This window comes from Arvicola amphibius, chromosome 5 (genome assembly GCF_903992535.2).
Source record: "Arvicola amphibius chromosome 5, mArvAmp1.2, whole genome shotgun sequence".
NCBI lineage: Eukaryota > Metazoa > Chordata > Mammalia > Rodentia > Cricetidae > Arvicola > Arvicola amphibius.
This window is the reverse complement of record NC_052051.1, coordinates 99,434,527-99,458,724: the sequence shown is the minus strand read 5'-3', so window position 1 is coordinate 99,458,724 and position 24,198 is coordinate 99,434,527. Positions and strand designations below refer to the sequence as shown.

General features: G+C 41.9%; 1 protein-coding gene across 1 annotated transcript in view; it reads left to right on the top strand.

The window, feature by feature from the left end:
• Klhl14 (kelch like family member 14) overlaps positions 1 to 24,198 on the top strand; it is a 107,835-nt gene that overhangs the window by 18,244 nt on the left and 65,393 nt on the right. The window contains exon 2 of the mRNA XM_038332116.1: positions 12,069 to 12,190. Within this exon, the coding sequence (XP_038188044.1) occupies positions 12,069 to 12,190 (122 nt within the window). The remainder of the gene's footprint in view (positions 1 to 12,068; positions 12,191 to 24,198) is intronic.

The following is a 24,198-nucleotide window of genomic DNA, read 5'->3' as shown; positions in this document are numbered from 1 at the left end:
CAAATACTTGCCATGCAGCTTCCTACCAGAGATGTGGGGAGGATTAGTGGGATTTTTTTTTCTGTTGCAACTGGGGCACTAAGCATGAGGTACTGGAATTCAGAGAATACAGTTAACCAAGCTAAGGAGCTGCTTCCGGTTCACAAAAGGCTGAGAGGATGGTTCAGCTGGTACAAGTTTGCCTTACAAACCTTGGGACCTGAGCCTGATCCCCAAATCCAGAACCCACCTAAGAATGCTCTACTTGGTGGCATGCTTGTAATCACAGCACTGAGGAGGTAGAGACAGGAGGTTCTCTGAGGCTTGCGGACTAGCAATTAGCTTAGTTGGTGAGCTTCAAGCCAATGAGAAACACTGTCTCACAGGAGGTGAACCATGCTCTGTCAGGTGACACCAAAAGTTGTCTTCCAGCCTCCACAGTCAGGAACACACACACACACACACACACACACACACACACACACCAATTAAAACTAAACCAATCAGTAAAAGACAAAATACAAAAATAAAACAAGGGTATTTGGGGGGGAAGAGGGAGGAGGGTCCAAATGTATAAGAAAGTGGTTTGCTGAGCCGGGCGGTGGTGGCGCACGCCTTTAATCCCAGCACTCTGGAGGCAGAGGCAGGCGGATCTCTGTGAGTTCGAGGCCAGCCTGGTCTACAAGAGCTAGTTCCAGGACAGGCTCTAAAAAAGCTGCAGAGAAACCCTGTCTCGAAAAACCAAAAGAAAAAAGAAAAAAAAAGAAAGAAAGTGGTTTGCTGGAAGTTGGAGAGAGCTGGGGATCTGAGGCTCTCTCCAGGTGGACCTGCCCTGACCTTGAGGACTGGGATTAAGTCAGGAGAGGGACTGCACTTCACAGGCTCAGATGAAGGCCTTAAGTCTGTCCCATCCCATCTGCCTCCGCTGTCATCAGCCAGCATGCAGGTTTGGCATGCATGTTGAAGGACACAGTCCTTCTGTGATGAGTATGTGTCAGGGACAGTGGTGGCAATGCCTGTGAGCTAAAGGGAGCCAAAGGGAAGAGTCAAAGAACATGGGGTGGGGGGGGGGTCAGCCACATATGCAATGTGCACAGCTATAACCAGTAAGGAGATGATATAAGTCAGGTACACCTATAACCCCAGCTCTTGGGGCTGAGGCAAGATCAGAATTTGAGACCAGTTTAAGCTATATTGGGAGACCCTATCAAAAACAAACAAACAAACAAATACCTATGGTACGTGCCTTGCAGGCATACAGCCCTGGGTTCAGTCCCCACTGTTGCATAAATCTAAGCATGATAGTGCAAGCCTATAAACCCAGCAGTAGGGTTGTGGAAGTAGGAGGATCAGGTCAAATTCATCCTCAGCTCTATAGCAACTATGAGTCGAGCCTGGGCTACATGAGACCCTGTCTCAAAAAAGAAACAACAAAACCCTAAAGGTAGTGGTGGTCTCATGATTGCACCAGTTGAAAGTGCAGAGTTGGAACAATGACCAGGTTTCAGAACTCTGTTTTTAATGTCCTGGCTTCTAGTTCTTATCCTGCTGCTGTTGAGAAGTGAGATGATTCTGGGTGGTATTTGAGAAAACTTTTAACACAATAGATGTGTACTGATGTTCTTTGACATCAAAGCATGTGATCTTATAAACACAACTGCCCAAAACAATACTTCTTACTGCTGCTTATATAGCAGGATCACCCAGGAAAATATTTTCTTATAGAAACAAACACCAACAATGACAAAATGACATTGGGTCCTACCTTAGCTCATCATAGCAGGAATGAGATGCCCCTACCTTAGCTGTTTTCTAAAAGTTTTAACCTTCACTGGGAAGGATTATGGTAGGCTAGGAGGATGGTTTTACAGTATTGTTTAGATGAACCACTATAAATAAATACTATAATATATATATGACTTAAATATATCGTATATATCATATGTGCATCCTATGTGATGCTGATAACTGAAATTTGCTTGGTCTCACACTGTCATGAGTAACTCCCATTTTGTGATACAAAACTGAACCAAAGTAAAGAAAAGAAATTACAGGGGCAATGGTCCATGCTTGTTATCCAGTACCAGGATGTAAAGGGAGGAGGATCAGGCATGCAAGGCTATTCTTGTCTCAATAACAACTTTGAGGCTAACCTGGGCTATATTTTGAATGTCAAGAAACAAAACCACCACCACCACCAACAACAAAATCTCAGCAAAACTCAAAGATAAAAAACACTGGAGAGAAAGGCAAATGTTTAAAAACAAACAAACAAGCAAGCAAGCAAAAACTTATAAGATGTGGTCATGACAACAGCAACTGTTTGCTCCTTCACTAGTAGGAATAAAATTATTATTTTATTTTATTCACTTTATGGAAGTGCCTAATAAGGGACTGAAGTGGAATCAGGAATCAGTCAATGTGACTGCTGGTTTCTGCTGAGACAGGCAACTTAAAAACAAGAAAACTCAGTAGGCTTCAGCCATCCAGACGTGTGTTGTTTTCCTCTGGAAGGCTGCCCTTTGTAACCAGAAGCACATGTCACATGTCCAAAGCAATTGATTGCCTAGTAAAACAGGAAGAAGGCAGTGTCTTATGTTCCAAGCCAACACAAAACCACAATGACCTAAAACCTCCCACTAAGCCCCACCTCCAGGAGATTCTAAAACTCTCCAACAGCTCCTAGCAAAGGATCGAGTGTTTGGCACTTGGGCCTCTGAACCTACATTTCACATGCAAACTGTTCTTTCTTCACCCTGATTTCCTTCCTGCCACTTGCCCGTTAGATATCCTCCTCCCTTGCCTTCCATTCAGTCGATACTAAAACAGGTGAAAAGCCAAAGATATAATCAACCTAATGTGCTTCTGACTTAAATGTACAGGGGACTTCTGTTTGCCCCATTCATTCCTGTATCCATCACAGTGTAGCTGCAGGCGCACAACGGCATCTCTGGAACACCTTCTGTGCGCTGTATCCTCTGCTTTTGAGCGTAGCCGGCAATGTTCTCAGCCCTCACACTTCCTTACATCCTAAGAAGTCTAGATCATGCACAGTACTAAGGCTTCTCCGGCAAGGGTGACTCTAAAGCAGAGGGTGGGAAGCCAAGACACGGCTGTCACACCAGAGTCACAGGAGAGCATTGGGAGAAAACCCTGGGGACATGCATGCCGATGTGAGATGGGACACGGAAAAGGTGCCCACACCCCTTCCTCTATTCTTCGGTCTGTTAAATGGGGATAATGGCACTGTGTTCGCCTACCTTAGAGAGACATTACCAGCTCTATTTAAAGGCTCTTCCCATGAAAGCTGCTGTGTAATTACCAAGAGCAGCTATGATAAAGAAACCTAAATACAACGGCGAATCAGCTGGAACCAATTCTCAGGGGAGTTTACTTCTCTGGAAATTTTTAAGAAAAGTGTAGCAGCTGCTCTTTGGGGAGTGCTGAGCCCCCATTCCAGGTTTATGTTTCTGGAAAGCTAGCCAATTTTTGAAGCTTCCTCCTGTCCAAGGACTCAGGGTCTTCCTTTGCCTGCCTTCCCTTATAGGCCTAAGTGATTTCCATCTGAAGTTACCTTTTCACTTCTGATTTTATATTTTTTCACATCGTGACTCACAACATCTCTTGCAAAGAAAATGGATTTCAAGCAAGGCATTCACCTACAGGATAGGAAAAGAGAGAAAACATAGATATTCCAACCCAATGGGGAAATACGCACCTCAGAGATGGCGGATGATGGTCATCTATGATAGCTCTGAAGAGGATTGAGGACTGGGACAGTGGCTGGTGGGTAAAACACTTGCTGACCAATTGAGGACCCGATTCTAATCATAAAACACCCGTTAAAAGCCAGACAGAGTGGCATTGTTGGTAATCCTAGCATCCCTATGGTAAGATGCGAGCCAGAAAACACCAACGAGACCCTGTTCTGAAGGAGGGGGAAGGAGAGGACTGATGCACAGATGGCCTTCCAAGATTTGCACACCTTCACACACCAGCTGTGCCGTGCACACACCTGCACACACAAAACCACAAACATACATACACACACACCGCACACACAACTTTAAAAGAAGAGGGCTGAAGTAATCGATCATTCATGTCAAGCTGTGCCAAGATTCACTGACAAACTATGGATCACATGGTGTCCGAAGGGCAAAAACAAGGACCCTGCTCTGACTTGCCAGAGAGAACTACTCCAATAGGAAGAAGTTGGTGGAGTTCACTGGAAGGAAGGGGTACAGAGCTGGTGAGATCACTCAGGAGCTGGCAGCTACTGCTGTCAAGCTCAAGAATGATGACCTGAGTTGGATCCCTACTGGTAGAAGGAGATAACATATTCCTACGAGGGCACACCATCACACAGGCATCCCCACGCATACACATGCAAAGTAAATAAATGAATGTCATTTAAAAAATCAAAAGAAACGACAGATGCAAAACCCAAAGAATATGGTAAGTGGGTAGAAGAGCCACGGGCAAATTAAAACTTGGTGACTTAGCTCTCCTGAGTTCATGGACTGCCATTGCAGAAAGGCCTGCCTACTAAAGAAGTGGGCAAATTGGATATATGTATAATATCTAGGTCAGCATCACTGTTAGAAGCTCATTGGTTTTATATTTTTGTTAATCTTGCATATGGATTATTAACTATTCTGGTTATTTCTAAATAGTGCAATATATAGTATATGAAAGCAATAAAAACTCCAGGATTCAGATGTTGTTTTCACATTAGAGCTCTGTTAGGTTAAAAATTATGCATAATAATAATAGCCATCATTTATCAATTGATCACTATGGGAGCTACATGAATTTTTTTGTATATAATCTAGATGTCAACTAAGAGGCTTCCCAGGTCTGGTAAGATTGCTATAAACCTCATCCAATCTCATGACTTGTAGAAACGGATTAGATGGATTAAATGTTTGTGTCCCTGTACCTTCAAAATTCCTATGTGAAACTTTATCTCCCATCATGACTGTCCTTCGGGTATGGGGTCTGTGAGTTGAGTCATTAGGATGTGCATGTGTGATGTAATTAGTGGACTCTAAAGAGGAGACAGGAAAAAGAATGCTTTTTCCTCCCATCCCCAAGTCCTACCACTTCCTGAGAAACAAGCAAAAGGTTGGCCACATCAGCTAACGTTTTCAACTTCTTAGTCTCCAGGCTGAAACATAAAGATCTGGTTTTCATCCGGAGGTGATTTTGTTACACATCCTGAACTAATTCTCATCCCTGTGGATTTTGGAGCCAGTGTTTTCCTGCCCCCACCAGGTCCTCCCACACATTGCTGCCATATTTACAGACAAAAACTGCTTTAAGAAAACCCCCAGCCTCAGTGGGCGTGGTCAGGACCACTGGAATTTGAAGATCATGGAAAAATGTCACAAATCCTTTCCATCTTTTCCAACCTCTCATTACTGGGTTTGTTTTCTCCCCTCACAAGGACAGTGTCATTCACTAAGGGACCGGCTTTAGTTACAAGTAATGACCATTTACTGTCTCATCACACCTGGATGGCTTCTCTGACCCTTGTAACATTGTTGTAAGCAGACAGGAGGCATCCAAGACCAGGAGTCAGTCTAGAGCTAGAAACCTCACACTAGGCAGAAAGAGAACCCTCGTGTGGCTTTGACTGATTCTTCACTCAAACTTAATTCTACCTTTTAAAGATGGGATAGCAACTATCTCATCTCATTTAGACTTCCCCTCCAAAATGTCTTGCTTTTTCTATCAACACTTTATCTAAGAAAAGAAAAAAAAAAACCTATATACCTCTCAATATTATATGTAGGGAATTACAAAGCAAACTTCTCAATGATATATAACATTCCAGAAGGCATAGTAGAATAATTTAATAGTAGTTCATTAGTAGTAATATTTTCTAATAATTAAAATAATCCAAACAGGGCTGAGGCCGGGCGGTGGTGGCGCATGCCTTTAATCCCAGCACTCGGGAGGCAGAGGCAGGAGGATCTCTGAGTTCGAGGCCAGCCTGGTCTACAAGAGCTAGTTCCAGGACAGGCTCTAGAAACTACAGGGAAACCCTGTCTCGAAAAACAAAACAAAACAAAACAAAACAAAACAAAACAAATAAACAGGGCTGAGGCAGTAATGTACTGAGTTCAAATCCCCAGAACCCATGTAAAGCCAAGGTACAGTAGTGTGTCCGTGTAATCCCAGTGTTTCTGTGGCAAAACTGGAAGCAGAGAGCGCACAGTCCATAAAAGCTTGAAGATCAGCAGTGAACAGCAAAGACACCTGAGACCCTGACTAAAATGAGCTAGAAGACAAAGACTGACAGACAGTGACCTCCAGGGGAGTGCGAGGCTCTGTCACTTCTAGTGGTCTGATTCGGTGGAGATGTCAACCACACAAATGACACACAGGGATTGTGTATATTGATGATGACAAAGACACAAAACGCTGCTTTGAGTAAATACTCCTTACAGCTAGGTATCCTGGTGTACACCGTTAATTCCAGCACTCCAGAGGCAGAAACAGGCAGATCTCTGTGAGTCTGAGCTCAGAGTCTGTTCTACAGAGAGAGTTTCAGCACAGGTATGGCTATGTAGAGAGGCCCGTCTTTAAAAGCCTAAATAAATAAAGTTTTAGTACAAATGGAAGAAGTAAGTTTGGCGCCATTCCATTAATTGTTGAAAATTCTATCCAAGCCTAAATTCATTTAACGGATTTATGTATGAATCTCAAGCTAGCAACCCAAACAGCAATTTTCAACATCAAATACTCCAACACAATCCAATCCAAAGGTATACCAATTAGAAAGTCTATGTTTTCCATTATTAAGTCATAAAATTTCTATAAAAACATAAAAATTTACCTATAGAGAAAATGCCATAGTTCTTAATACTCAGTAGCCATCTCTGAGCTGAGGCGTGCAGGCAGGTGTTGTGTAGCATGATAACATACACAGTACAAAGTGCACACATCCTGTGTTCAGAACGAGGGTTGCGGCGAGGTCACTCAATGCAACATGGGCGAACACTGCCTAAAACACCAGGGATTCTTTACAAATTTGATTTTGAATTAATTTTTGGTCATTGTAGACTCAGAAATCTTTTACTGTTGCCAAATTTTTAAAAAGAAGTTGTACTCTAGAACGTCTATGAGGGTTATTCAACATGGAGGATGTGTAAAATTAATGTTCCCACTACTTTCAACAAGACAGTGGATTGAAAAGTAAGGTCTATTTTGTTATAAATTTCTAAACAGCTAAAAAAATCATGTATTAAAAAAATAAGGGTTGGAGAGATGGCTCTAACAGTTCAGTGAGCTTACTATTTTTGCAGGGGATCAGGGACTGACTGTTGGCATACACATAGGGCAGCTCACAACTGCTAGTAACTAGATCCCAAAGAATCTGACACTCTCTTCTAAATTCTGCAGGCACCAAGAGCCCACGTGATACACATATGCAAACATTTAGGCAAAATATCACATACACATAAAATAGAAATGAACAATTTTTTTAAAAAGTACATTTCTGCATCATGTTGAGAGCCAAACCAAATCAGTAGCTTTGAGTCTGGATGTGTAGGTGTTAAGATCTTCACAAAGTCTGATGTCTTAGTTACTTTGCTGTTGCTCTGAAGAGACACCATGACCAAGGAAAACAATAAAAAGAAAAGTTGTATTGGGGACATCATGATGGGGACCATGACAGCAAGCAGGCAGACGTGGTGCTGGAGCAGTCACTGAGCTTCCATGTTGAGACAACAAGCACCAGGCAGAGAGAGAACCAAATGAAATGCTTTGGGCTTTTGAAATCTTCAAAGTCCATCCCCAGTGTCACACCTCCTTCAACAAGGCCACACCTCCTCTTCCTTCCCAAATAGTTCTACCAACTAGAGCCCAAGCATTCTAATATATGGGCCTATGAAGGTCATGTGCATTCAAACCACCACAACTGAGAAACACTATTGATTTTTTTATATGTATGAGTATATGCCTGTGTGTGCATGTGTGTGCATGTGCGTGTGTGTGTGTATGTGTGTTTGTGTGTATGTGTGTATGCATGCGTGCGTGTGCACTACACACATGTCTGGTGCCCTGTGAGGCCAGAAGAAGCCATTGGGTCCTCTGGAGTTATAGACAATTGTAAACCAACATGTGAGCACTGGGACCTGAACCTGAATCTTTTGGAAGAGTAGCAAGTGCTTTTAACTTCTGAGCAATCTACCCAGGTCCATATTACTGTATTTTAAAAATACACTCTAAGATTGCAAACTGAGAATTTCTACTATGAAGCTAAGATATTTAAGCCCCTCGGGTAATCCTGAGAACCTGTTAAACTTGGGTATCACTAAACATATATCCTCTATGTTTTTTTCCGATTTCATGATTTAATCACTTGTATGACCCTGCATAATGCCTTGTTTTACAAACATGAAAACTATAGAGCATCTATGAAAAAAAATTGTCCAAATGCCTATAAAACTGCTGAATTTTTTTTTTACAGATTAAAATTCTTCTTGTAATCTTAGGAACTTTTATCCATGTATCCTGAACCAGATCATTTTATCTGGCCTGTTTCCCAATTATGAAAGTTCCAAATCACTGAAATATAAATAAATGAGACTTTCCCACACTCAGAACACAAGTATAATGAAAAATCTGTTTACAGCAGGAGGTTCTAGGTCATCTTTCAATCATTCATCCCCTGAACCAAAGTGGGTATGCAGGAGAGTGCACACGCGCACGCACACCCAGACGTGACACATGGTAAATGTTGTGTGGTCACTGAGCCAGAATGAAGGAGACCTTCAAATTCCACCTCCTTCTTCACCGTATATTTTTGGCTACAAGAATCAAAGGCATCCAAATACTGTTGGAAGGTTCTGCCCAAGCTTTCTGTTTATATTTCTCTCATTTCGTATCTTTTAAATACTATATTTTGATCCTGGTGATGTTAAAGAGGGTAATAAAAGAAATATTTTTAAATAATAAAATCTATAAACTGAAAGTGTTAATGAAAACTACACTAAAGAGCTAAAACGTAAACTTGCCCTATTACGATGTCCCAATTTTTGCAGTAAAACAACACTTTTAGATTTTGCCTGATCAATTTGAACTGCTAGAGTTGTTCAGAAAAAAAGAACAAATCATTGAAATTATTAATACTGGGCAGGACAACTGAGTTAAAAAAGGTTTAGAAATGAACTGAATGAACATATAATATGAATATAAATGAATATAAACACAATGGTACAAAAGGTTTGAAAGGTGTCTGTGTCATGGAAGAAAGCTCTACATGACAAACGCAAGTCCTGCCCTCTGGTGGAAAATATGTAGCCGCTGGAGAAAATGGGGAGTCTTTTCTCCTGCGTAATTCTCCACTGCATTTCCCTCGAAGACTTGGTTGGGTGTGGGGATTTGTCTCATGTTAGGTGGAGTCTTTCAATGTTACTGGCTGCTAGCCCTTCGGTTGTTTCTTTGTTGACAAGGCTGGAGGCTTTGACTCTTCGTCAGCTGTTCAAGACCCCCAGTAGTGAAAGAAAATCTGGTTCTTAGAGAACCAAAGCACCTTGGATGCTTTGAGAAGATGCCTCAGAGACTCCAGGCACTCTTCTCATCCTTAGTTATGAACCAAAGGCAATGCCACTGTGGAAAACACTAGCGAGATTGGTCCGGAGAAACTGACCTGACCAGGGAATAAGATGACTTTAACAAACATACATGAGCCAAGCATGTAGCTCATTTGTTCATTTATTGATCTTATTTTAAAACAACACTTTAAAACATAAATATAAGATATACAAGCTGGGTGTGGTGGCACACGCCTTTAACCCCAGCACTTGGGAAGCAGAGGCAGACTTCTGTGAGTTTGAGGCTATCCTGTTCTACAAAGTGAGTTCCAGGATAGTCAAGGCTGGCACACAAAGAAACCCTGTCTTGAAAATGTGTGTGTGTGTATATACATATATACATATATATATATATACATATATATGATGTATAAATATAATATGTACTATATATAACAAATATATTGAGCCTTACTAATTTTTTTTAGCAAACCCTGATTTCCAGAGCTCTTTCTTCCATGTCAGCATGTGTAAAGTGGTCCTATATGGACTCTGGCAGCATGTATGCAGATGATACTAAGACAGCCACACAGTGTGACTTCCACTGACCAGACTGCCTTCATGAATTTACATGCGCCAAACTGCTTTCGTCATGACTTCTCTCACACAAATAGAATGCTTGGTCATTTAAGCCTCAAGTAGAAGATTAAAGAAGATAAAAAAGATCCATCTATCAATTTTGTGACCATGCATTTATGAAACTAAATGGCACAGGAATTACATGTGTATTACATGCAAATAAAAAAGAAGGATGTTGATGCAGATATTCGTTTGTCTCACAAGTCACTGATGACTGAAATTCCTAATGTAGGTCATCTTAGTTATTGTCCTCTAGTTATTTGTGTGTTCCAGCTAGCTATCTAGAAGACATCAGGGTATAGTCTGAATGTGTATTCACTTTGAAGAAATTGACTCCGTGTGTTTTTAATTTTGTTTAACTATATCCTCAAGATGGAAAAAAAGGAGTGTTTCGAGCTGCCAAATGTGTGGCTCATTTATCTGTTGGTACAGCTCCCTCTGTCGATGGCTAGCGGTGTAGTTCCTCCGAGAGGTGCCATCCCTGCTGAGGCATACATACTCAGTGCACTCAATTCATCCAAAGGCACCAGAGTTTCATTAAAGGAATTCTCTTGTTCCCTTCCTTCATATGGAAATGTCATTAACCGTATTAAGTTAACTCTCTGAGTATTAGGTTTCTAACCGACACAGAGAGCTTCTGCCCGGGGCCTATTTCACCAGGCCTCACAGATTCTGAGTCATGTCATTGGTTGCGTTTAGATTTAAGAGGAACTCCTTTGTATCTGTTGACTTTCTTCTTCAATCATGGCTGTTCCATTTCTTTCACAGCCAACCACCTTGAGTCTTTCAGGTAAATGAAAAGTTCAATTATATGTAAAGTGAGTGTTAAATCAGCAGGCCCCTTGTGGGGGTCTGGGCATGCTCTCCCTGCTTCAGTGGCAAGTGTGCTCAATCCATTACTGTTCCCGAGGATTGTACATCCATCAGGTCATGTGGGCCGGCCAGGGTGCATCTTAGAGCTTTTACTGCATATGAGACATTGCAGGCCTGTTCTCAGGAACTGCCAGGCAGACTGGGAATCACAGTCACAGTTAATAGCAGCGAATTGCCAGCTCTTGATGGGTGGGTAGTCACTCCTTTCAGTGGTTGCCCCCTGGGGGAGAAGGTAGAAAAACAGAGGGAGGGAATTAGACTGACTTTGCACAGTCGAGCAGGTTCATGCCGCTGGATCAGTGGCAAGCATTGGCAGGGCTCCACTCTGGGGAGGCTCACGACGACATCACAGTCTCATTTTTACGAATTGGTGCTGCTGTATTACCAGTGGAGCACAGGGGGAGCGCAGAGGGGAGGGTGAGCTGAAGTGGGGGGGGGGGGAGATGGGATGGAGGCAGAAGTCTAGGCTAAATTAAACAAACAAACAAAACAAAAATGCGTGCTCAGACGGGTCCACAGACCCCAGTTAGCCCCATGTTAATTGTAGAAAACTGGTATTTGAAGTTCCCTGGGTGATTAAAGGGTAGACTCCCAAACTCTCTGCATAACCTTAATTTTTTCAAGGTTCTTTGAGTGGAGAATGGCTTATAATAATGATTTTGACTAATACATTTTTTGACATGCAACTTTAATGCTTAGCCCGAGTACAACTCTAGAGCATTTCATGTGTACTCAGCTGTAAAGAGCGATGATTTAAAGGGCTAATATAAGGGAAAGGTCGTTCTAGAATGAACCTCTAACAAATTGCATAAAGGAAGCTTATTATTCCATGAGTATAGGGATATGAAGCTCTTCCGATCATTTTTCTGCTTGATTCAAAAAGAATTGTTGAGATACGAATGGGAGAAGAAGGGAAAATGAAACAGAAAATGCGCAAGCAAGGAACATTCTTTTGATGGTTATGATTCTGTTGCCACCTAAAAGACTCTACAATAATGTGCTTATTCATCTCCTCTTTTGTTTTGGGTGAAGAATTCGCTCTAACAAGAAAATGCTGCTGTTGGTTGGAGGGTTGCCTCCCGGACCGGACCGGCTCCCCAGCAATCTGGTCCAGTATTACGATGACGAAAAGAAGACGTGGAAAATACTCACAAGTGAGTGCCCTCATTTATTTCCTTGCCTGTTTATCTCAGGCTAGAGTTGTCTTGGTGAATTAAAAAACTGCGGTTAATCAAATCAGACACTGTATTGATCTTCTACCCTTTGGTGGTTTGTTTGTATATCATGGGAGATTCAGAGTAAAAGACTGAATTAACATTGCCTAGGTGGCCAATTTGGTAGTTGAACAGGCCCAAATTAAAGTTGGCCTGGTTTGTGTTTCTCTGTGTGTTGGGATGGGTGGGGGGGGGGGCAGACAGCAGAAATCTTCCCCCAGAAATGCTTCAGCTAGAGTTTCTGTTGTCATTGACATGAAATGGAAAGGTTGTTTCGTCTAAACACCAGTACGTTTTCTCATGTCAAAATGGTAGGTATTTTAGTTCATTATCTCTGTAACCAACATCCATTTGCTTTTTAAGTATCCTTGCCCAGCTTTAGTCTGGAGGACCAGGAATTTCCAGAAATGGCCTCCTTAGGCTGTGCCAGAGCTTGATAGACAGATATATTCATGGCTTCCCCCAGCTGCATTAAACTGTGCTTGCGAACGTCCAGGCAAGGCTCTCCTCTCCTTAAAGGGTGATTGTGTTTTACAGCAGAACTCTTGCCTTGGGCGCTGAGATTTGGAACATATTGTTGTATCGGTTTCGATGCCTGATCTGATGCAGTCATGGAGTCTGAAGTCATCGTTTCTGGAGTGCAGCAGGCGGCTCACACCAGTCCCCTCGTGGGCACAGTGGCTGCACTGGTCAATAAAACTAAATTTTAACTGTCAAAATTGCCCAGAGCTGTATAGATAAAATAATAAATGAACAATTTTGATCCATGAATCAAAGCCATACATTTAAAACCAACAAAAGTGAAAGTTAGCTTCCCTGTTGTGTATGGCTTTCAAGCATTTGTGTATTTTAGCAGATTGTTCTTGTAAAATCGCTTCCTTGGCTCTTCCTTGAAGCCCCTTCAAATAAGAGAAGAAGGAAAAGAGTTTCCTTTAAGAGCAGAATGAGAGTGAAGGCATATGAGGTGGAGCTAGAAACAATATACTTAGGAGCTGTCCTCCCCCTCCCCCAAACCTGCAGCAGCATGGTGCGGGCACTGCTTCGAGAAGGCTCCCTGGGTGGGTGCCACTGTACTATGGGTGTCTTAAGGAAGTAGCTGACAAGAAACAGCAAGATTAAGCAGGAAGAGGAAAAAATAAGTTAATGAAGTCTTAAAAATGCTTTGATTCTCCTTGGGTGAAAATACCATCTACCATGGGTTAGAGATCTTAGTGAGGGAGCCAGCTGTATTCTAAAGGCATGGGAAACTAAAGCTAGGCTGAATTCAGAGAAGCAGGGCTTTGACAGCACCTTTTCTGGTCAACAGAGAACTGGACAGGTGGCATGCCAACTCAAAGGGTAGATGGGGAAAGGACAAAAGATTTGCAGAGAGACAACCCTAAACACAGCATAAGATCTGAGACACTAAGATCTTTAACTTCACTAAGAAAAGCTAGTCGTTGACAAACCCATCTGCTTTCCCAACTACTTCACACTGCACCCAAAAGGGGATTTATTGAGACCCTCCATGCCAGGGAAAAGGATCTCAAACAGCATCTCCAGAAGGTCTTATGCTTGAACTTTTACATATATTTACTTGTTTGGTGCATGCATGCATGTGTTCGTGTGGTGTGTGTGTGTGTGTGCGTGTGTGTGGCGCGTGTGTGTGCATATACCACAGTGTGCATGTGGAAGTCAGCAGATAACCTGAAGGAATTAGTTTTCTCCTTTGATCATGTGCGTTCTGGGGCTCATCAGGCTTGGCAGCACGTGCCTTTATCCTCTGAGCAATTTCATCAGTCCCTTGTCTTTATTTTAAGCTATGCTCAGAGATTGTCAGGTTTCTTACCCAAACTGGGACAGTTTTCATATTCAAAAATTTGAAAGGTGATCTACTAATTATGCCTAACAGTAGCCATAGGCTGTAACATACAGTCGTCTCCTGATTTAAAACTTTCATATTGCCCACGGGACTCTACATTCGTGGCTGAAAAGCATGAACTTTCACATCTGGATTTAAACACAGATATCTCACTTTGACCATGTCCTACAAACATTCTGGATCAGTTTCTCATTTGTCAGTCATTGAGTGTTTTAAGGTAGCTTTGCACACATGCATCATCTAGCATGCAGCATGTACTGGATACATTGCAAGTGCTATCACTAGCTATTGTTAATGTTACTGCCAACGGAAGCACAAGACTTTTGTCTGTTTACTGGAAGTATGTCAATCTCTGCCATTTCTCCATGCAGAGTAGAAAAATAAAAATTCACTGCACTCCTCCAGAGAAGGAAGCCTGTTGTCCATAACTTTCATTGTGAGAAAGAATAATCCGCAGACTAAGAAATAATATTGGATGGCTCCCTCTCAACTCAACTCATCTGAATGAGATAAAGATACACACATTCTGACATAAACAAATTCCCACAGCGAGAACATGTGTAAGGACTTTGAGCCTTCCTTCTATCCAGAGGCGCACTCAGCTCTGAAATAAAAATATACTTTCCTTACTCTTCATGTTCCTGGGATTTGCGCATTAAAAATATACTCTATTCCCTGCCAGTCTGGGACCCTGTGGCCCCAAGTGACAGCATGGTTTTCACACTTGTTAAAGAAATGATGGCACTTTAATAATGGATAATTTCTGTTAGTTTGTATTTTTGAACTAAATTTGAAGTTCCTACAAATCAGAAAAATAAGTTATTGGCAGTACAGGGTTCCATGTTATCTTGGAATATGAAATTATAAATGGGGGAAAAAGTGTTTCTCTAGTAAACAAAAATATTCAGATTCTCCCCAAATCCGATGAAGCACGAGGGACTGTAGAACTTCCCACTGCCATTTTTTTTTGACCTAGAAGGGCTAATCTAGTTCTCAGAGAGGGCCTGATGGCAGTTGAGGGTGGTAACAGGGTCCCAGCTCAGGGTCTGTTTGTGATTGGAAAGACTGTTCCCATACAGACTAACAGTTTATCAGCCAACAAGCTCCTGATACCTGGGATTAGCTGGAGTTTTGGAGCCTTGGAGTATTTTTTCCACTTAGCTGGAGCAAGTTTTATGTTACTCTACAGCTACCCAGCCAGTAAAACACACAACACACACCACCACACACACACTCTGCCTGTGGAAGCTACACCATTTACATATGTTATATAACAGAGGAAATAAAAGGACTTAGGGACCATTACCTAAAAAATAGCAAGGGTTGTAGGTGTGTCTCAGTGATAGAGCATTTGCCTAGAAGGCAGAAGCCCCTAAATTCCGACCCTCGTATTACAAAATCAACCAACAAATAGGAGACTACGGTCTTGAGCCCCCCAAACAGCAACGGGGACAGTTGCTTTCCCCAAAAGACTGCCTTGCTCACAGGCTAATGGAGACCGACTGCTCTTTTATTCTGATTTAAAACAATCATTTATTATAACATTTTAGAGCTGAGGTCTAAGAACACTGACGGAGCTCTCCCGCCTCTGTCCCCAGTGCACTAGAAAGAACATCTGCAACTGACCGTGCAGCCCTTGGAACTGTGGCATGTTGGGAGTAGAAATAAAACTGGGAATCGTTGGTTCTTTTGCCCTTTGAGAACAAAAGGGAGATATCAGAGAGGTACCGCAGGTAAAGCACTGGCAGCTCTTCCAAAGGACCCAGGTTCCATTCCCAGTGTCCACATGGTGGCTCACATATCACTCCAGTTACAGAGGATCTGATGCCTTCTTTTGGCCTCCATGGGCACCGGACACACATGTGGTGAACAGACATACATGCAGGGCAAAACATACATGCAAAGTAAGTAACTCTTTAAAAATGAAATCAATTAGTAAAATTTAAAAAATAAAAGAACAAAAGAGAAGGAGAAATGCACTTTTATTCATTTCTATCTTGAGGAGTTCTTTCTTTGGTCTCTTACTCCTGTGTGCAACTTCCCATTTCCCTCGTAGTTTCTTAGAAAGCAGTATAGGGGTGAATACTGAAATAACCAGTGTAGGGAAAGCAGGCCTCCTGCCCTGCAAACCCTCAGTCTTTGGCACAAAGATCAAACCAACAAATTACCTTGACCACAGTGTCCCTAAGCTGACACAAAGTTCACACATGAAAGACCCTTAGCATTTCCAAGGGACCATGCTGAAAGGCTGGGGATCCGTTCATCTTCCCAGCAGGCTGGTTTGGAACTGACAGCTGGAGGGACTGCCCAGGAGCAAACCCTCTTTTACCAACAAGAGCTCTTCTTTATTATGTTTTTTTTATTGCTTCCTTTGAGGAATTACAGAAAAATGATATCTGGGTAAAGATTTACGCTGGCAGGAAACAGTTGAGTTTCCTTTCGGTAACACAAGGATAAAAATGATGGAGTTGACTTAGCTTGTTCCTTCTTTTCATAATTTTTAAATTTTAAGTTAATTTTACCTCAGCATTCAAAGTAATGCTTTTATTGTGGGCATGTTCACACATACATCCCATTACACTCTGTTCTTATTCATCTCCCTCCCCCACTGCTCTTCCCTCCTCCCACCTTCCTCGTCTCTGCTTGTTGGACCCTTCCCTTCTCCAAACAGCCACTACTGCTTCCCTGTCATAGTAACTCCATTACCCGCCTTTCCTCCTTCTCCTTCTTTCTCCCTCCCTCCCTCCCTCCCTTCCTCCCTCCTTCCCTCCCTCCGTCCCTCCCTCTCTCCCTCCCTCCCTCCCTCCCTCCCTCCCTCCCTCTCTGAAATGGCTTTTTCCATTTTCATCTCTCTCTCTCTCTCTCTCTCTCTCTCTCTCTCACACACACACACACACACACACACACACACACACACTTTTTCTAAGTAGCAAATAAGTAGTAATGAGAAAAAATAACTATATAGAAGATACTGATCCCAGCAGTGGTGGCACATGCCTTTAATCCCGCACTTAGGAGGCAGAGACAGGAGGATCCCTTCAAGTTGAAGGCCAGCCTGGTCTACAGAGTGAGTTCCAGGACAGCCAAGCTGTTATACAAAGAAATCCTGTCTCAAAAAAAAACTAAAAACAAAACCAACCGAACAAAAAGACAATAAACTTTGGTTCCCATAGATAAATATGTTTGATTATATTTTAATGTTCTACAATGAGGATGATGGAGATTGGTGTACATGCTGCTTTTTAGGGGGAACACCAACCTCGTGTACCAACACATTCAGTGTGGCTTCTTCCCTTGATTCCGTTTCTTGAGTCCAGTCAGCTTTTATCCTTTGAGTATATTGGGAATAAAGTTGGTCATAAAGCTAATAATAATTTCTTTAAAAAAATTTTAGATTTTCTCTGTTTATCGTGTGTGTGTGTGTGTGTGTGTGTGTGTGTCTGTGTGTGTACATCTGAGCATGTGTGATCAGAGTACACCTTGTGGGAGCCAGCTCTTTGTGTCATGTGCATCCCAAGAATCCAGCTCAGGTTGTCAGGCTTGTCACCAAGCACCTTTACCTGCTCAGCCATTTCAACAACCCCAAGAATTTTGTTTTGTTTTGTTTTGTTTTTGAGTTTTCGAGACATGATTTCTTTGTGTAGCCCTGACTGTTTTGGAACCCTCTATAGACTAGGCTGGCCTTGACTCACAGAGATCCATTTGCTTCTTGCCTCCCAACTGCTGGAATTAAAGATGTGTACCACCACTGTTCGCGAATGATGGTTTCTTATGATTACCGATTTTCAAGGAAAATAAGTAGTTCAGTTGTTTTATTGTGTTGTGTTTTTTGTATTTGTGTTTCCTTTTATTCATGATATCTTTCTTACCAGAAAACCAAACCACAAGTTATTTAAAAATAATCAAAACCCTAAGTAGGAAGATAATCCATGGATAGTGAATACTGCATTTTAGTAGAAAATAAGAAATCAATCATGGAGGTGCTTCCAGAATCTTTTGAGAAATGCCCAGCAAGAATGTAGACCTACTAACAGCCCTCACCAAACCACATAGCAAGGAGTTACTGAGTATCCACCTTGTTGGATGACCCTGCAAAACATGTATGCAATCTCAAAAACCTAAGGGGTCACTACAAATATACAGTGAACCAAAGAATGGATTAGAAAATACCAGGTTGCTGTGGGAATATAAAGTGGGAACCCCCCACCTAGACAGAGCCATAATGGAAGCTGTTTAAGGTGACCCTTAATTTTGAGGAAGATGATTGAAAAGTTAACGAGGCAAGAGGTGAATGGGAAAGAGTTTTGGCCTCAGGAAGGGTGTTTGTCTAGCATGCCCTTGGGTTCCCAGCTCCACAGGGAGAAATGAAATTAATAATTTGAATATGGCTACTTTTCTAAATTTTGATTTGGGTGTTGGTGAAAACATAAACATCAAAGGATTTTATATTGTGGCATGGCAGTTGTCTCACAGCTTGGAATTTGGATATCATGAAGCAATTGTTCCCATGGCTTTGGGCAAAAAGAGAAGGAGGAGAAATTTGTGCCTGGACATTTTAGATATGTGACCATCTAATTTTACCTTCAATGAGCTCATTCTAATTTGAAATACATGGCTGGCGCATTGCTATGTATCTTGAATCATTTGCTGGGTGAAGATTCACGCGCCAATGCATTAGTGGATTTCTCATAGATTTTTTAAAAAAATGTATGTGTGGTGGTCACTTCCTCCAACACTGTGTTTCAAGTAAGCTGGGTGTTTTAAAAAGCCAGTAGCTTGATTTGATCCCCTTGTTTATTCTTGGCTTATACTGCCTTTAATATAGTAATTGCTTTTCTTTTCTCCAAGAGTAGCATGTGTACAAATATTCCAACGCCTTCTCACACACAGGCTGTGGCATTGTGCTTTTGAGTGTTGGGTTAGAGGCATGAGTCATAAGGGCTCCTTAAATGTGCCTGTATCATTTGTAAGTGAACTATAGACCAAATCTAGGAACCTCTTAATGTAAGCACTGGTACACTCAAGCCTTCACACCCAACCAATTTATTCCCTACCCCAAAGAATTGTATTTTCTCTGCTACATTTGAGCCAAGACAAGATTGCCAAGCCCTTACCAAAATTTAGGACTTTCATGGGCACAACTAGCATTAACCAAGGGTATCATTTGTGTCCTAACAAAGCATGACAGAGATTAGAGGAGTGGCTAGAATGAGACAATTGCAGGATGGAGGCAATGGTGGTTCAATTTGGGGAGTTGTTGAGAATATCACTATGGAAAAGGCATTTGAACCGAGAGTTTAGAGGCAGGCAGAGGTTCAGGTAAAGATGATGGGGAAATAGATTGCTCATATAGTTAATAGTAAGCACAGGAGAGACCTTCAAGACAGAGATTCTAAAGCTGGGGGATGTTTCAGGTCAGTACAGCACTCACTTGCAGCCCGGAAGACCAGACTTCCACCTGAGCACTGAGTCAAAATAGATGTATAAATGGTTGACATTGTAATCTCATCACTGAGACAGAAGGGTCCCTGAGACACACTGACCAACCAGCTAAACCTAAAAGTGGTAAGGCCCGAGTCCCAGTGAGATATCCTGCCTCCAAAAGGTAGATAGGAGAAAAGACACCTGAAGTTAATCTCTGGCCACCATGTGCCTGCACATACATGTCAACACCTACCAGCAAACATGTGTTACCAGCACAAACACACATCTGCACCCATGCACACACACACACATGAATAACATTTGGAAAAGAAGATGCATAGATAAACTTAGAGAGTAAGCTGAGGGACTAGGAAAGATCCAGTTAAAGACCTTAGCAGATTCCAGCCACGCAGGAACTTCTATGACAGGCTCACAGTTTGAGTCTTTAAGTCACATGTAGAGGGGAGGTGTCATGCATAGAGTCACATATTCACTGTAGAGCACAAATAAGAACAATGCTCTCTAGGTCTCCAACAAACCATGGTACATCAGCCCATCTGACCACAAAGTGCAATTAGTCACCCAAGTTCAAGCACATGAGATTTAATCTCTGCTGAACCTCATGGATCCAATGTTCCTGGCATAGCACCATGTTTGTAAAATAGAACTAATACAGGCTAAATGAACCAAATCAATTGACACCTAGGAGTTTGGAATATAATCTAGTCTTATGAAGTAAATTGCACATTCTGATGTGTGAGTCACACCACACACCATGCCATGATTACATACCTGATTTCTGGCAAGTTCTATTCAGTGCAATTTGCCTGTATCTTGGAAGTTATGCACACACATGTGAACACTCATAGATGTGCACACATAGATGCGCACAGATTAACTCTCGAGAAGCAGGTAGATCTAAAGGGAAACACATCTCTGGCAGATGTTGCCTGCAACATGGTTTCTTACTCCTTGATCGTTTTTTTTTCTCATTGCAAAATGAAGCCAATTATACTCACTTCACAGAATTCTTACTAGAATCAAACTATCCAAATACATCTCCAGGTTCAATGTGTAGAGAGTGCAGCTGTTCCAATCAATTATATTAGTTTAGTTTAATTTATATTCTTTTAAGTTTAAAAAATTATATATGAGTGTTTTGTCTGTATGTGGGTCTGGGTGCTATGTGTGTGCCTGATACTCATAGATGTCAGAAGAGTGACATTGGATCCCCGGGATTGGAGATACAGATATGAGATGTCATATGTATTTTGGGAATCAACCCAAGACTTTTTGGATGAGCAGCCAATGCTCTACTAGTGAATCATCTCTCCAGACCAATTTGTATTCTTTCGTTGTTGTTGTTGTTGTGTTTGTTTTTGTTTTTTTAATTGATTTTTATTGAGCTCTACATTTTTCTCTGCTCCCCTCCCTGCTTTTTCCATCCCCTTCAACCCTCTCCTAAGGTCCCCATCTCCCAATTTACTTAGGAGATCGTGTCTTTTTCTACTTCCCCCCCAATTTATATACTTAATAACAAAATAGAGAAATTAAAAGTCGGACTCTTGTGCTCACAAAGGTTGGGAAGTAAGACACACCATAGCTGGTTCCTTGAAATGCTGTATCTCTTGTGTGGACCTTGATGGCACTCTGGTGAGAAAGACTAACATTTCGGAGACTGGAAATGACAAAACATTAATTTCTCACTTGACTACACATCCAGCACAGCCTGGCTCGGAGCCTCTGCCCCACAGGGTCAGTTTAGGGTCCAGCACATGGGTTCCAGAGAAGAATATGGGTACTGAGACCTCTGAGACCTCTTCTGGAACAGAGGTGGGTTTTGTCAACTCTGCTCCACCACTTGACTACCCCCCTTCAAGGCACTGAGATTCTCAGAAGGTTTGGGGAAGGAAAAGAGCCAGAGAGTTGGATAAACTAGCCACTGTCCTTACCTGTGAGGCCTCCCTACAATTACCCAGAGCCCCTCCCATGCTATGCTCAGAGCAGCCTGACCTAAGTCCTTGGCTCTCAGAGGGGCATCACCACAGTCCTCCAGTCTCCGCATGTGGGAGTGCTCTGGGTGATGCTTGATCAACTCACCTGTCCCTTCCTGCTTATTTGCAATTCTTCGTGATCTGAACATAAAAGGAAAGACGCGGAGAGCTTTGAAGACCACCCGTCAAGGGATGACTGCATTCTTCCACACTGGGCTGCCTCAGCTCGGCTCTAACCCTCATGCCCTGTAGTCCTTGGATTTACTCCATGAGATCATTGTTCCCGTTCCTTCCTTGGTCAGTCCTCAAGTGAGGCTGAGAGATGTGCTTTTCCTGGAAGCAAAATAAATTCCTAGGTACATTTAACACCAATAAACAATCAGGGCACTTGGCACAGTGACTCAAACCTTTATCTCAGCAATTGGAAGTCAGAGGCAGGTGGGTCTCTGTGAGTTCAAGCCAGTCTAACCTACTTGGTGAGTTTTCAGAGCAGACCAGGGGGTAGAAGAGAGACTCTGTCTTAAAGCACCAAAACAAACAAAACCAACCAAACAAATAGATATATAGGAATAGTTGTGGTTTTAAATATGTAATTCTTGCAGCTTCTTTGGACCATGTTGTGGTTAGGGGGAATTTAGGCCCTTTAGAAAATGCAGGGCTGCCATATGTTTTCATCCATTCCATGACTTACAACAGTGTCCACATTCTTTTCCTCATATATTTTAAGGTTACCTTTTTTTTTCCTTTCTTTTTTGCCCCGTTTACCTCCTTTTCTCACAATGATACACACGTGTGTGTGCGCACACACCCTCTACCAATGCCCTCTAATGCTCTCTGTGTGTGTCTGTTTCTTTTTCACTCCGTTTCTTGAGGAGAAGTTACTGGGTATCTCACTCTTAATTGGAACTTTCTTTTTAATGTTTTTTAAAAATATTGTATGTGTATGTTTGCATGTGTTGGAGGTAGTGTAAGTGTAGGGTATGTATGTCACAGCGAATGTGTGGAGGTCAGAGAACAACACTGGGATTTAGTTGTGCCTTGCACCATAGGGTCCAGTGATCAAAATCAGATTGCTGCAAGATCCTGTACCTCCTGAGTCATCTTGTCAGACCCTTAATTGAAACTTATCCCCTGACAACCAAATTCAATGAAATTACTGTAGAATATATACTTTTAATTTTGCATTTCTCATGAATCAACCTTTAGATTTCAACTGTTTGCTTAAAATTTTTTTCAATTTCATCTTTTACCAGATGGGGGACACTCAAAGCTGTGTTCATGAATACCCACACATAAACACACACACACACACACACACACACACACACACACACACACACACACATATATATATATATATATATATATATATATATATAGAGAGAGAGAGAGAGAGAGAGAGAGAGAGAGAGAAAGATTGATTTCCGGGTTCTGTTTCCTTTCAATCCTGTTTAGAAATGAACAAATTATTTCCTGAGATTTTTTTTCCCAACAAGCTTTTTAAGTTCAGCTGACAGCAACCAATAGATGTTACCAACATTGTGGTTTTTCAACCTCTACCTTAAAGGTAGAAGTTTGTTTTAAAAAAGAACTGATTAGCCTTCCAAAAAAGAGGAGATTTCACCAAGTGATCCTTCTACCACCCCACACCAACAACCTTAGCAGGGAAGTGGGCCCTCTTGGTATCCATGCCTGCACCTGTCAATTAAGTGTTCATAACCACAAAAGTGTAGTAAGTCATGTACATAAAGATTTATTTCTTTACTTATCTTACATTTATGGCAGGTAAAGTGGGGGCTTGTTCTACATATTATTTTTATGCTCAGATTGCTAGAAACCCCACATCACAATTAGCATTCGGGAAAGAAGAAAATCTCACATTTATTCTTAAAGGTTCTCCCCCCCCCCCCAATATCAGAGTGTTACTTCCAAATTCCAAGGCCACATCTAACTCTAAAATTCATGGAGAAGGATTGTCCTCCCAAGTGTCAGAAAGATGGAAATGTTTGTTTGTGGTCTTGTTTCTGTTGCAGTCACTCTAGTTTCCAGGGAATCCACCCTCTAGTCAAGATAGTCTCTCACAGATGTGTCCAGAGGTTCTTCTCCTAGGTTACTCCAGATCCTATCAAATTGACAATTAATATTCTTTCTCACACCTCCTCACTATACAACTTAGATCTAATTTGGTTCATTCATTCATTCATTTATTAATTCATTTTTGTGGCTGTTTGCTTGTTCTGTAGTGCTAGAGATCAAACACACATGGTGCTTTGCATACCGATGTAAGCACATCTCTCCTGGGCTATATCTGTAGTCCCATAATATTTAATACCCTATCTTACTCTATGTTTTATTGCTAAGAACTCAATACTTGAGACTGGGTAAGTTCTGAAGAGGTGGAGTGTAGCACACTTTGTATCCAAGGACAGAGGACTGATCTTGGTAGTGGACTTCTTGCTGGCAGAGTCCCATAGAAATGCAAAGCATCATCACAAATGTGCTCTAGCCCCTTCATCCTCTGCAGAGTCACCAGGGGGCTCCATCTCAGACATCTTATCCCAACCCTAATGACTTCCAAACATTCTCCCCCTGATGATCCACGGTAGGACTCAGTTTCTACACTTTTGGTATCCCACAATGGGGGTTAACTTGCAATGTGAACCTTGGAG